We start from the raw sequence: 14,572 nt of genomic DNA on the forward strand, positions 1-14,572 counted from the left end.
CCCCAGCAACACTAACAGGAGGACAATAATATAATAAGGCTTGAGATACTGCCCTGAAATCCCTGGCACTCAGATCTTACCTTTATGGCTCTAATTCCTGGTATTCTGTGGTTTACATCCACCCTCAGGACGTGCCCCTGCTCTCCTTGGACTAACCTAGCAGAGCTCCTCTTCAAATGCCATTGCTTTGTACTCCAGGTAGCAGCAGGGAGGAGAAGCTTGTCTGACACAGATAAGGAGACATTTTTACTCCAGCCTCTGCATAGGCATGGAACAATTTAGGTCAGAGGGGATCTGTGGAGGTCGCTGCTCCAAGCTCACCCAGAGCCCAGGTGAGAACAGGGCTCTCTGTCACAGCCCTGTCCCTGCACATGCCCAGGGGCTGGAGCTCAGGTTCAGGAGCACAGCTCTGAGCAGGGTCTGAGCCCAGCTCAGGTTCAGGAGCACAGCCTGAGCAGGGTCCTGAGCCCAGCTCTGAGCAGGGTCCTGAGCCCAGCTCAGGTTCAGGAGCACAGCTCTGAGCAGGGTCTGAGCCCAGCTCAGGTTCAGGAGCACAGCCTGAGCAGGGTCCTGAGCCCAGCTCTGAGCAGGGTCCTGAGCCCAGCTCAGGTTCAGGAGCACAGCTCTGAGCAGGGTCTGAGCCCAGCTCAGGTTCAGGAGCACAGCCTGAGCAGGGTCCTGAGCCCAGCTCAGGTTCAGGAGCCCAGCTCTGAGCAAGGTCCTGAGCCCAGCTCAGGTTCAGGAGCACAGCCCTGAGCAGGGTCCTGAGCCCAGCTCAGGTTCAGGAGCCCAGCCCTGAGCAGGGTCTGAGCCCAGCTCAGGTTCAGGAGCACAGCTCTGAGCAGGGTCCTGAGCCCAGGTTCAGGAGCCCAGCTCTGAGCAGGGTCCTGAGCCCAGCTCAGGTTCAGCTCTGAGCAGGGTCTGAGCCCAGCTCAGGTTCAGCCCTGAGCAGGGTCTGAGCCCAGCTCAGGTTCAGGAGCACAGCTCTGAGCAGGGTCCTGAGCCCAGCTCATGTTCAGCTCTGAGCAGGGTCCTGAGCCCAGCTCATGTTCAGCTCTGAGCAGGGTCCTGAGCCCAGCTCTGAGCAGGGTCCTGCCTGCTCCCCTCTCCCTCACAGAGAATTTTGGTTCCCCTGCTTTGCTCCATGGTCAGAAAACCTCAGTAACACAGGCAAATCCTTGCATTTAAATCCCCCTTGGAAATAAGCCCCTTCACCTTTCTCTGGAAACCACTCACAAGCTTAAAAGGTTGCAATATTATTGACTAAAGTCTTGATATCCTTAAATTAGAGAGCATCTAGAAAACCACACACCTCAGAGTTTTAGTTAGGAGAAAACTTTACAGATTATTACAATAAACAATATTTATGACAGAGATGACAGAGAAGGGAATTTCAATACTACTGGAGCCAGAACATGGTGACCATGTTTGTATTTTGGTATATTCCACACAGGGAAAAGTACATTCCCACACAAGGCCGGTATTGTGAGTAAAAGAAAGTTACTCCCAGGAACTCTGAGGGACAGAATAAGAGTAAACAGACCTGCCCCATCATTTATAAAACAGGAGGTGTGCATCATTACAGATGAATCATTCCATGAAATAATTTTCTGGGAAAGACAAGGAAAAACAAGGAGCAGCATTTCCCAAAGCAGAGACCTCACCACAAGTTTCCCACCCCACCACCCCACTCCAGCCTGGAGTGGAGCAAAAACTTGTTTTTAAAAACTGCAAAGCTACAAGATAACACAGTAACTCACTAAAGCAACATCACACAGGGCTCTTGTAACAAAAAAGCAACAAAAGTCCAAAGTCAAAGGGTGTGAAGTGGCCGTGCCAAGCGCAGGGGCTGCTCCCAGCTGCAGCCCTGTGGATGCCCAGGCACAGCCCGGAGCAGCACCAAAAGCAGCTCAGCAGAGCAAACATTAACTCCTGAGCTGGCTCACATTGGACTTTAGCTGCACAATAAACTCCTCACCATTTCAAAGGTTACACACTTGGGCTTGTACACAGCTCCTGGCATATCAAGCAATCGTTCCAAGCACATCCACTGCATCCAGGAGCTTCTAGAAGATGGAATGGAAGGAGCCAATTCCAGTTTTTATGCCTGATTTTGTTTTGGCATATTACAGATTTCACAGGATTCAGGAAATCACTGGGTTGGAAGAGACCTTTAAGACCATGGAGTCCAACCCAGCCTCAACACTTCACTGAGTGCCACATCCAGGCTTGTTTTAAAGCCATGCAGGGATGGTGACTGCACCACCTCCCCAGGCAGCCACTCCAGACCTTTATCACCCTTTCTGTAAAAAACTTCTCCCTGAGATCCAACCTAAATTTCCCTTGGTGCAGCTTGAGACTGTCCCCTCTGGCTCTGTCAGTGCTGCCTGGTGTAGCCATGCCAAGAAGGAGCTGAAACTGCAGGGACACTGAAATAACACAGATCTTGTGTCTGGATGGTCACACAGAGGAGATGGGTCCGTTCTCTGCAGCCAGGTGCTTCATGCAGGATGGATCAAGCTTCACTCAGGACCACCAAGTTGTGAGCAAGTTTCCATGCAAGGACTTGGCCCAGGATGGAATTGCTGAAAGCTCTCCTCCCTCAGGTTAGTGCAGGACCACAGAGCTCTCAGCTGAGTGTGTTGTGTGGAGAGAGTGCAAGGTTTGAGATGGAAAGCACAATTCAAACTCCAATTTTCGCTCACCACCTGCTCTGAGTGAGGAGCACCTTGCCCCAGAAAGGGAAGGTAAAAGAAGCTGTCAGCTCCAGAAACCCTCCCTTCAGAACATTATTCAAATTCATGCAAAAAGCCAGCAGTAAGTGTTCTCTGACTTTCTGAAGTCTATTTAGTCATCCCCTCCCCCTGTTTTAGTGGTGGAGAGAAGCAAACATGACATCTGCTCACATCTGCCAACTATTTTTCTTCTTAACTCAAATTGTTGTTTCTCGACATGAGAAAACCCCTCCCACTCAACAGAAAATTGTACACAGCAAACCATTCATTAAAGGAGGGGGAGAGGAAGAGGCACTTTTGTCCTCTAATCTTTCCTAAACAATAAATTCAAATCTTCAATCTGCTAATTCTAATAAACCAGAAGAAGTTGCTGACTCATTTTTCAAAAGGTGCTAAGCCACAATTTCACTTTGGACAAGTGTTATCCACAGAAGTGCTCTGGCAACCTGCAGGTTACAAGTATTTTATTTTTGATGAGTTCTCTCAGCTCTTCCCCAGCACACTGATTTTTATGTCAATCCATTAAACAATCTATACCCATATCCCACTGCTGCCTCCCTCTTTATATCACACATTAGACAGAGTTTTCCTCAAATGAAGCTAAAAATGATTAGGGAATGAAGAATTCATGGAAACAATGGCCAGGAAAAAGCCATTTGCATACTACACATAAACAAACTTTTCCAGTCAGCACCTTCTCAATATTTCCAATTTTATTGGAGGCATCAGAACTTTTATGTTCTCCTTCCCATCCTTCCCACAGCTCACCTGAACCAGTAAAGTTCATTTTTACTAAAGTTCATTTTTACTGATTGTGCCCTTCTGTCTGCGTGGTGCTCTTAAAGAAGTAAAGAAAAACTTTGGAGCACCCTCCAAACATAAAACTCTTGCAATTTTTAGTGAATTCTGAATAAGGAGTATCTTTAAATATTAAAATATAATTCATGTCAGGTTTTTAAAGCATATTGTCATTCACAGATATTTAGCTAAAGTTATTAATCGAGGATTTCTAAGAAGTAATACATACATGGAGATAAATCTATATTGCAGCAGATAAATGTACAGCCTAGAAAATGACATTTTTGACAAGACTCAAGAACATGAATTTCCCTCCTTCAACACACAGGACACCAGTAAACACCAGTTCTTCCACAGGTTGAATGTTTATTAAAATATCTCCCTGATGCTCAATGAACTCTAAAATAAACCATGCAAAGAAACAAAGCCTCCACTTTGGAGTACAATTCCCCCCAGTTCTTCAATTACACAATGGGGGAAAAAATCCATTCTTTCCTATCAGGAGTGAGACTTTGCTTTTGGAAGCATTTCTCACCTCACAGGCTCCTTTTTTGCCTTTATGTGACTGTGCCAGTTATAAAAACACTGACACAAACCTGATTTCTACAATGAAACTTCCTATATAAACCTCAGATTCCAAGGGAAGCAAATAAACAGAGTAATGTGAAACTGCTGCTGTACACAATATTGTAATGACATGACAGAAACACTTGGAGTAGAAGTTTTCTATTTAAAACTCCAGATTTCTGAATTAAAATACTTTAAACTACCCTAAGCAAGAATTACCCAGCAAAGCTACTGAAATATTGTTTTGAGGGAGAAGTGAGAAGCAGCAGATTTTGCAGGAAAAAAAGGAAAACAACAGCATTTTAAAGCAGCAATAGAAGAAGCTGAGTAAGACAGCTGAGGTTTGGTGCTGTTAGAGGGGTGTCTGTTACCTACACTCACTGAACAGAACCTGAACCGAAGATTTGGACACCCAAACTGTCCAAATCCCACACTGAGAACATCCAGCACCATTCCACGTCAGTTCTTGTGCTGCTTGGCCTTTACCACTGTCACACACAGGGGTTTTATGCTCTCTACCCAGCAGAATATTCTCTAAACCCTGACAATTCCAAAGCAGAGCCTTCCTGTAAGAGTGTAGCCACGGCACTTTGTAAAGATAACAAGGTAACTGCTCTCCCTCTCCGTTTGTGGGGTCTAAGTTTGGCTACAAAGCCACAAGAAAAGCTGAAAACCTTCCCAGCTAAAGGATCCAGTACCCCCCACCACATGAGTAACTCCATGTTCAGGTAGATGTGGCAGTGGGAGTGAAATATTTCACTGCTGTGATGCACCCAGGTCGTTTTGCACATGACATTGCACACACCACCAACATGCCAAACCCTCACTGCCTGTGACAAAGCATTTTTCACCTGATCCACTGGCATTTCACGTGCATGGTGGTCAAGGAAAAATGGGGGGGGAAGTTAAATCTTGGTCACCTTAGAGCTCCCAGCCAGTCACACAAGTTTGATCAAACTGCTTCAGTAATTTTTGCATAATGCTTCTCAGCAGTTTTGCTTAAGTGGCTACATCTCTAACATGGAGGACTAAAGAAATGCTGAAGCATCAATGCAGCAAGAACACTTGGAAAGCCTCTCCTGCTGCCTCAGAACACACAGATCCTGCCCAGCCACGGGGCTGCAGCTCACCGTGCTCACAGCAGGTGCACAATGCTTGAAAAAGCCTCCTTCCCCTTTTTTGTGGGGTTTTTTTGGGGTATTTTTTGTAGGAGTTAAATGATCTTAGGGAGCAATTGTTATTTTAAAAAGGCATCACTGGCTGAGCTCTTTTCCAAGCTGCCTTTGCCAACTCCTTGCAACTGGCAGGGTTTGCAGCCCCTTGGATGATCACTGGCTCATCCTCTGCTTTCCATTGTCCTGGAGGAATGAGACACTCAGTGCTGACAGCAGCACAACCTCACCCAATTTTTGGGGACAGGGATTGGATCTGTAATGCACATGCATTGAAAACTACACAACACACATCAGCCTTTGCTGCCATGACTGTTGTTACCAGACAGACAAACAGCAGGATTCTCCCAAGCTCTCCTGCAGCCAGCATCATTTTTATACATTTCCCCCTCACAGAAGCATGAGCAAGATTGTTCAGCAAACAAAAACTGATTATCTTGATATATGACAGGCAACTCTTTAATTTTTAAAGTAAATTAACCAAATTTAATAGACACCAGAATGAAAAAGATACATCTTGCAGCTCACCATTTAAAAGATGCAATTTGAAGGTCAAAGCCATATAGCAGCATTCCCCTACCCCAGCATTAATCAAATTGTAACCATTTCCTTGGGACTATGTCTTGTACATAATTCATACCCCACTGTTCTCAGGTTTAAAATCATCTACTGCCAATTTAAAAGAAAATAATCCAAGAGTAGAAGTAGCCACATGAAAATAAGAAAGAACCTTTCTAATAAAATAACTGCTGATCAGAGCTGTGAGAGACCATTGCCTGCTGAAATTGGAAGAGATGTCCTACTTTAGGGTTTGAGTTGCAAGAATTACTATAATCAAGCCTCACTGTCAGAACAAAAACATAACCTTTGAGGTTGTTAGAGGCTAAAATAACATTTCACTAACTTCTGTCTGCCTCTAGCTACGTTGGGATAGAAATAGACCTCTGGTTTTTGGCTGTATGTACAGTAAGTAGGTTCCTAGGGAAAGGGAAAAAAATAAATGATTGAGTGAAGTCAATATTCCTGATCAATCAGCATCTCTGAACAAGTCTCCTTTTGACATGCCCCGAGGCAACAACAATCCCTGACCATCAACAAGACACTTATCCAAGGCTTGCAGTGAGAACTCTGACACAGCCACGAGCAGGATTCAAACGTGACTCCAGGGCAGAGAGTGAACTTCCAGGATGTGCAGCTGAACACAGAGATAGCATTTATTTCTTCAATCTGATATGCACAAATGTACATTCACAACCTCTACATCCCCTGCTGAAGGCATCTTGGGAAGGGGACAAAAGGGCTCTGGAAAGCTGACATATCTCAAATCCCCCCGGGCTGATAACCAAGATGTGCTCCAGTCACTGAACAGCCATTGTTCACTGAAACTGCACATCACCAAAAAAGTCACAAACTGACAAAATACCAACCTCTCGTGAACAGGCAGAGCTCCAGACCAAAGGGAGCCAGAATCAAGAGTTATTAACGTGGCTATGGCAGATTTCTAACCAGGGCTCTCTCAAGGGCCACTTCTCCAGGAGAAATCTGTCCAAAGGCACTAAGGGACAAAGTGCTCCCAGATTCCTCCCTGTCCCCATCCTGCAGGACAATCCTTCACCTTATCCAGCAGCAAACTTCGAAATGAGGCAGCACCTCAACCTCCAGCAGCAAACAATTTCCAATCAATTTTGCAGGTAACCAGGCTGTGCTAAGAAGTCATTTATCATTCCCATTGAAAACGTAACAAGCAGTCATTGGGAGAACAAGGCAGTGTGAATTACCAGGAGAAATTGTCCACCGATGAAAAAATCCATTAGGCTACGACAAAGGTCAGATAACATTGTTTGGGTTCAGCCATAATTCTCTCTTCTATGAGATCCACGTGAAGATTTTGTGTAACAGCAAAGAGAAAAAGTGCAGCTGTGGGCACCCCTGAGCCAGCTGCTCTGTGGTGCAGAGGAGGGTCTGCACCAACCCCTGGCACCAGAGCCTCACACACACAAATTCTCTTTTCCATTCTAGGAGGACAAAACCTCTGCAGAGCCCAGGGTGTCAGCCACAGCTGCAGGTGACAGCCTCAGGAGCAGCAGCATTGCACAGAGCACGTGTGCAACAGCTCTGGGGAAGCACAGGCACCCACAGGTGACCTGAACCAAGAAAATACCCAAAGACATGGCTGGGAGACTCTAATCCTCCACTATCTCTCCCTTATACCCTGAGAGAGGTTAAGAGCTGGTAAGTCCCTGGGATGATACCTGCTTATCTACCTGTGCAAAAGGGGAATTCTGGACAAGCACAAACAAGGTGCTGAGCTGGAACTGCAGCTCCAAACCACTGCTGCTTTCAGATGTCCCTCTGTGATAAATCACCAGCAGACAGATTCAAGAGGTGGCAAAGAAAGTTGCTCAAACAAATGATTGTGGTGGTTAGGCAGCACAAAATGGCACTTTCCAAATGGCTTAAATTTCACTGGATTTCCCACTCTAAATGTGTTTGTCTCGATTCAATGCCACAGCCAGGAGCACACAAAACTCACACGGGTCCTTCCACACAAGTGCTGCTCTTGGCTCAGGGCAGGCCCAGGCCAAAACCACCCAGCACTGGGTCTAAGTTACATCTCAGCCACACAAAGGATGTTCCCTGCAGGTCAAAACCGAGGTTATTTATAGGTCATCATAAGGAAGCCTTAAATGCACTAAAATATCAAGCAAACTCCAGTGTAAGTGCCATTTAAAATGCAAAGTTTGTAGTTGCAGGACAGACAGGAATAGGAGCAGCAGCCCAATCTTTGAAGTCAACTATTCAAAGAAATAAACATCATTTCAGTGCGTCAATTGTTTTTCAGATCACGGTATTTTTGTATGAAAATTCCACACATTATTAAATTGTTTCAAGTCAACTTCCTCAGTGGCACTTTAAACTCCTGTTTGTTCTCCAGCTTATCCACACACACACACAAACACAGGCAGCATTAACAATTTCTGGTTACCAGGTCACCAAACCTTGGTCTCATTTTACACTTCAGTAATCTGAATACTGTACATTATTTGAAAGGAAATTAGAGTGATGTGTTTGTTGGGGTTTTTTTTTTCCCCCTCGAATTAGTTGGGTCTCACCTTTAGACTCACCCAGTTTAAATATCTAACTTCGTCACCTTGCTGATAAGCAGCTGGAACCATCTACGTGGGGAATTGAGCTCAACAAGCAAACATTTCCAAAGAAAGGTGCCAAATTTGAAGTACAACATTATTGAGAAATACAAATATTATCAGTCTTTCAAAAGGCTGGGTTTGAAAGCAGCTTCAGGGCACCAGGAAAAGTGGGGGAGAGGAATCATAAAAACTGAAAGTTTCCAGATTTTACATGGAAACAGCTGGTTAGTTCCTGGTGCCTCCTTCTGAGGGCTTCTCACTGATGGTGTGAATTCCAACCAAAACAACTCCAAACGGCTCAAGAGCTGCCCAGATCTCTACACTTCTTATTACATAATAAAATGAGCTTTACTATTTGAATTTGAAAATTCTAATTGCCCAACAAAAGGGATCTTATCAAAACATGTTTAAGACATCACTCGTGAATCACAGGCACAGCTTTCAGCACAGCTTTCTCATGAAGAAGCTGCCAAAACTCATAGGCTTGTGTTTTGTTCCTTTCAAGGGAACAAGTGGGGAGCAAAACCCTTGTTTCTCAAAAATCCAGCAGTCCAAGGGGGAGAGCAGATGGTTGCAGCAATTTGGAGAGGGTTACAGCAACAAATTCATCTTTTCTGGAGACAACACTCCACCTTGGTGCCGGTGTCAGAAACCAGCCCCGAGCACCAGCGAGCGGAGCACGCACAGATCCTTCCAGCGGCCAAAGGAAGGTGCCAGCAAGCCCCTACCTGAGAGATCATGATGGATCAGGTCAGCAAAGTTGGGGTCGTCCCCCCACCAGAATATCCAGAGCTCCCTGCGCCCGGGCCTCTGGTCGCGGCGCCAGACGCTGAGCACGTCGGCCTTGAGGCAGCGGCTGAAGCTGCTCAGGATGGGATCCTCCTCCGTCACCGGGAACAGGATGGGGGCAGACGTTGGGCCCTGCCACACGTAACGCTTCCATTTAATGCCAGTCAGATCAGCCTGCAGGGAGAAAAGGGCTCTCAGACTGCGGGTACATCCACGGCAAGCACCAAAGGGATCCCCCAGGGTGTAATGGAAGTGTGTTGGTTAGTCCTGGGTGCTTCAGGATCCCTGGTTGCTCCCAGTTTAATAACTGCAGTAAAGCAAGAGCTGTTTGTTTTCACTGCAGCTTGAAGGGTACACAGAGAAAAAGCAGATTTGATTTAAAGTAAAAGAGTGAAAGACGAGTGAGTAATGCTATTATTCACAGACTGACACAGTCCAATCTCCTAAACACTTGCCTTAGCAAAGAACATTTTCCTTTTTGCTTACTTATGCATACACTGCCTTTTCCATCCAAGATTACTCCATGGAAATAGGTGATACAGTAAACCACACATTCTTCCAGCCATCTACCACTTGGGAAAATTTCACAAGTTTCTCCATGGTAAAAAAATTCTGTCTCTCCCCCAGGAAATCTCTCGTCTTCACCAATTTTACCAAGAGCTATCATACTTTTCATTCCTCACACCACATTTCAATTATTTAAATCCTCGTTTTATCATTCAATTATATGTTAGACCTGCAACCACGTTGATGATGATCCACTGAACCCCTTCCTAGGCAAAAATTAATTTGACTTTACACAGGGAAAGAGCTACTACTGTGTGTAACGGGAAGCAGACAATTCCTGGATTATCTCCACCACAACACCAAGTTTTAGCACTCAGTTTTTCCACTCGAGCACAGGCACCTTAAGGCAGGTAGGGGAGGCATTGCCCCGGGTTCTCTTTGGGAAGGCAGAGCCAGGCAGGCTGGCATTTGCTAAGTTACTATTTTTTGTCTTCCCAATATGACAACACACAAAAGATTACTGCAACATTTAAACCTAACATGGCAGCCTCCCCACCTTCAGCAGGAGAGCAATTTAGATGAAAGGTTGTCTGCAACAGTTGCTACTTCAGAAAGACTTTCAGATTTAAAATTGCACGATTAATCTGGAGCTGCAGGCCTGATGCAGGCTGCAGACACAGTCAGGCCGTCCAGATTCCCCTCCATCCAAAAATATGAGTGCCACAGATTGGCACAGGATTGTTGTAACAATCTCTAGGATCATAAATATCAGGCAGACAGCTAAGATTAGCTCATTTGCATTAAAAGCTGATGAAACAGCTCAGCACAGACACCAAAAAATTGCATCACAGTCCAGTTATATCGAATTTACTCTTGGAGCTACCGAAATTCAACAACCATGAACCATTTGATATTTGGGTTAAAAAAAGACTACAAAATGGTGCACATCAAAACACAAGACAGGCAGGGGCATCACCAAAAGCAACCCTCCAGAATAAAAACAAGCAGGGAAAGGGATCCGTCTAAAAGCGAGGAAGAAGGGGAGGATTTGCCTGGGATGTCACGAGTGAGGAGGGAAAAGAGAAAGTTCCCCGAGATGTGGGGCCGGGAGCAGCAGCAGCAGCAGCAGCTCCCAATCCCTGCGAGAAACAGCAGGCTGAGAGGCAGGGATAGGGGAGAAAGGAGGAAAAGTTGGAAGGCACGGAAAGGGAAGGAAAAGGCGAGTTCCAGGGAGGCTGCTATCCAGGAAGAAAGCGGAGGGAGGGGCGAGGCGAGACAGACAGCGATGGAGGGGAACCAGAGGGGCATGGGAGAGTTGGCTGCTCCAGGCAGGGCCTACTCCGAGGGCTCATCCAGCAGAAGCTCTGCTAAAAATGGCTGCTTTGCTTCCACTGCCCCTTCCCCCTCCCCCGGAGCTCCCGGCCCTTCCCTCGGTGGCCCCGGGCGTGTGCGAGCCGGGGGCCGACACTCACCAGGCAGAAGAGGTTGGAATGGCAATCCTCCAGGCTGGCCCCGTTCGGCACGAAGCAGGAACTCATCCTCACAGCCACAACCCACACGCCATTATCCCACAGCCTCCGACAAGAAAGAAAGAGACAGACAGAGAGAGAGAGAGAGAGAGGGAGAGAGAGAGAGAGAGGGAGAGAGGGAGAGACAGACAGCGAGAGGGAAAGGGGGAGGGGGGCTCTGCACACGCACAAATAATAATACAATTAAATAAGGGATTTACAGACACACGCACGCGAAATAGTGGCAGGGGGAATAACCCGCGAGGAGAGACAGAGAGGTGTGGGAGAGGGGGGGGGAAAAATATTTTTAAAAAATAAAATAAAATAAAAAAAATTAAAGAGGAACTCAGAATGTTTTCTCGTCTTCTGGAGCTCAATCGGGGGTGTAAAGCCGCCGTGGAAGGGGAGAACAGAAAGAGGGAGGTGGTAAGTAATCCAACGACGGGAGATTAAGATCAAAATCCTCCCTGTTCCTCTTGTCTTCTCGTTCGCATAAGGAGGGGAGGGAGAGGAGGTAAGGTGAAGGGGGTAATTGATCCAACAAGAGAATAAAAATGGGGTAATTAATCCAGGGGGCTAGGGGTAAAAATCAGTTGACATCCCTCCTTCCTCTCTTCTCAGATGCCAAGCAAGAGAAGCAGGAAAAAATAAATAATCCAGCGGGGGCAATTAATCCAGAACCCCCCCTCCTCTTCCTCCTGTTCCTTTAGTCATCAGATGAGAAAGGGGCAAATTGTGGAATGACTGGGAAGGATTGGCCGTGGGAGAGAGAAAAATCCAGGCTCGTCTCTTCGGAGTCCGAGGGCAACAGGGTGTGGGGGGGTCAGATTCTTCTCCCCTGCTCCAAAAATATTCCAAATAAATTAAAATGTAAAATCATAAAAACAAACTTCAGGGGCCAGAAGCAAGGCCGGTCTGAAGAATTCGTAAAGGCAGAGCAAGAAAAATTTCCTGGGGTGTACCCCAAAAAAACATCTGCGGGGGCAGGGGAGGGGGGAAGGTATTCCTTGAGAGAGAAAGGCCGCAAAAGTCTCCTTAGCAGCCCAGCGGGGGATTAAATTCCCGTGTGGAAACCCCCCCTCCCCAAAACGAAATACTCTTCGCAGCGAGGGCGAAACCAAAATATCCTCCGTTGGGTAAAAATTCCTTCCGTGGGGAAAGGAGGGAGGGGGAGAAGGGTGGAAGGAGGAAATTGCGGGTGACCCTCGAAGTCTCTTCGGGGAAGGATGGAGGAGTCTCCGGGAGGCCGATCCCCAGCCTTTTCGGGGGAGGAGGACGCGGTAAATCGCAGAGTGTCTTCGGGGAGCCTGGTCCTCCCCAGCTGTCCTCGGGGGCCGGGGGACCCCGCAAAGTCTCTTCGGGGGAGCGCGGAGCCCTCACCGCGGGCAGGGGGACGCGACCCCCGCCAGAGCCCGGGGCGCGGGGGGGCGGCGAGGCGGGGAGGGACCAGCTCAGCTGCGAGGCCGGTCCTTTAAAAATAAAGGGGAAAAAAAAAAAAAGAAAACAAAAAACCCCCAACAAAACAGGGGAAGAAAAAAAAAAAAAAAGGCGCGAGCGGGGGGGGATATAAAAAACGATCGTCTTCGGCCGGAGCGGTCTGTGCCCTGGGGGGCGGGGGAGCCCCGAGACCGCTCGCTCTCCTCAGGTGCGGGTCCCCGCGGGGGCGGTGGGCGGAGGGCCCCCTCCCCGAGGCTCCTGGGCAGGGCGGGGAGGCGGCGGCCGAGCCCCGGGCTCTGCTCAGCCCGAAGGGGTCGGAGCCCCGCAATTCCCGGCGCCGCCGACACACAGGGACGCGGCGGCCGCCGCCGCTGCTGCCGCTGGCGGAGTCGGTGCCGCGAAGCCCCCGCCGGCGCGTCGCCTCCCCTCAGCGGTGCCTCTGTCGGCGGCTGCCCGGCCGCGGCATCCTGTGGCGGCGGGAGCCTCAGCGCGGGTCCCCCATGGCCGGAGCGGGAGCGGATCCGGCTCCCGGGTAATTCCGAGACCCTTTTTCTTTAATGGCGGCCACAGGGACGGCGGTCGGGGCCCCCCTGCCGCGCTCCCATTGGCCGCCGCGCCGTCACGTGGGCTCGCACCGCCATGGCCGCCGGCGCCGCTGGGGGAAGGCGGGTGCGGCGGCGGCGCGCGGCCGCCAGGGGCGTCCGGGGCGCTGCGGAGCCCCCGCCTTGCTCGTTGGGGCGGCGCCATCTAGCGGCTGCGGCCGGCGGCGGCGGGAGGTGGCACCGCGGGTTCGAGTCCCGCTCCCGGCCGGGCCCGCGGGCCCCGCGATGGTGGGGATGGGTTGGGGTGGAAGGAGCGCGGTGGGACGGCCCGGAGCGCTGTGGGACAGCCCGGAGCACAGGATTGTGTCTGGGATATTGCCATGAGGGAGCCTCCGCAAGCTCTCTGGGTAACGGGCTCCAGCGCTCCTTGGACAAGTTCTTCTCCACGTTCAGGTGGAGCTCCCTGGGCATCAGTTGGTGCCCGTTGTGCTATGTCCTGGGGGTTGGCAGCACGCAGCAGAGCCTGGCGCGTCTTTGGGCAGCCCCATTTCGATATTTACACGCGGGCTCACCCTTCCCTTATCCCTGCCGGGGCTCCTGTCCATTCCAGGGCTGATCCTGGTGTGGGCCATAGAGGCTGGACTCAGTGGTCCCTGTGGAAATCCTGGGATTCTGTGCCCAGCCCAGGGCAGCCCCGGTCAGCCCGGGCCAAAGTCCGGGCACAGAGTGTCCCCCAGCACAGGGAACACTCGCCCTGGCTCCCCTGCCACAGCTCCCACCCCTTGGCAGAGCATGCCCGAGATCCGCGCCGGCGCTTTGCACCACGGAGCAAATTCCAGAGTGAGGATCTCGGAGCCTTTTTGAAAAGATAGGCACGAATTGTGAAAGCTGACTTTAATATTTAATGCAAGCATTAATGCCCTCCCTGGTCCCACAGACAGCCTCTGTGCCAAAGCAGAGCCCAACTCCAAAGCCCAGTTTTTTCCATGCCCAGATCCATATTGTGCAGCTCAAGAGGATGAAGTAGGTGGCTTCTCTGTTACTACGTGCACAGATTTGCAGAAGGACTGTGAGATTATTCAGAATTAAGATGCTACAGTGACAGTGAAAGCTATTTTTAAGAGATGTTTGGAAAGTGTATGCATCTTACTAATCCTCTCATATTACACATTAATTTTCTAGGCAATGCCTTGCATGTAAAACGGAAAATTTTAAATTACTATATGCAGAATTTTTACTGCAGTGTTCAAGTGAAAATACAAACCAGTGTAAAGCACCTAATGTAAAAGAAAGCCCTGAATGTCTCAGCTAACCTGACATTCACATTAAAATATGATATGTTCATGCAACAGCAGCACGTTGATCACA

At 48.8% G+C, this 14,572-nt stretch overlaps 1 protein-coding gene across 1 annotated transcript in view; it reads right to left on the reverse strand.

Moving 5' to 3' along the window:
* MED13 (mediator complex subunit 13) overlaps positions 1-13,250 on the reverse strand; it is a 56,820-nt gene extending 43,570 nt beyond the window's left edge. The window contains exons 1-2 of the mRNA XM_071448021.1: positions 11,190-13,250; positions 9,150-9,384 (exon numbers count right to left, since the gene is read on the reverse strand). Coding sequence (XP_071304122.1) covers positions 9,150-9,384; positions 11,190-11,255 — 301 coding nt within the window. The 5' untranslated portion in view covers positions 11,256-13,250. The remainder of the gene's footprint in view (positions 1-9,149; positions 9,385-11,189) is intronic.
* Positions 13,251-14,572: the final 1,322 nt, after the last annotated feature.

This window comes from Agelaius tricolor, unplaced genomic scaffold (genome assembly GCF_023055355.1).
Source record: "Agelaius tricolor isolate 1412-34295 unplaced genomic scaffold, bAgeTri1.0.p SCAF_25, whole genome shotgun sequence".
NCBI lineage: Eukaryota > Metazoa > Chordata > Aves > Passeriformes > Icteridae > Agelaius > Agelaius tricolor.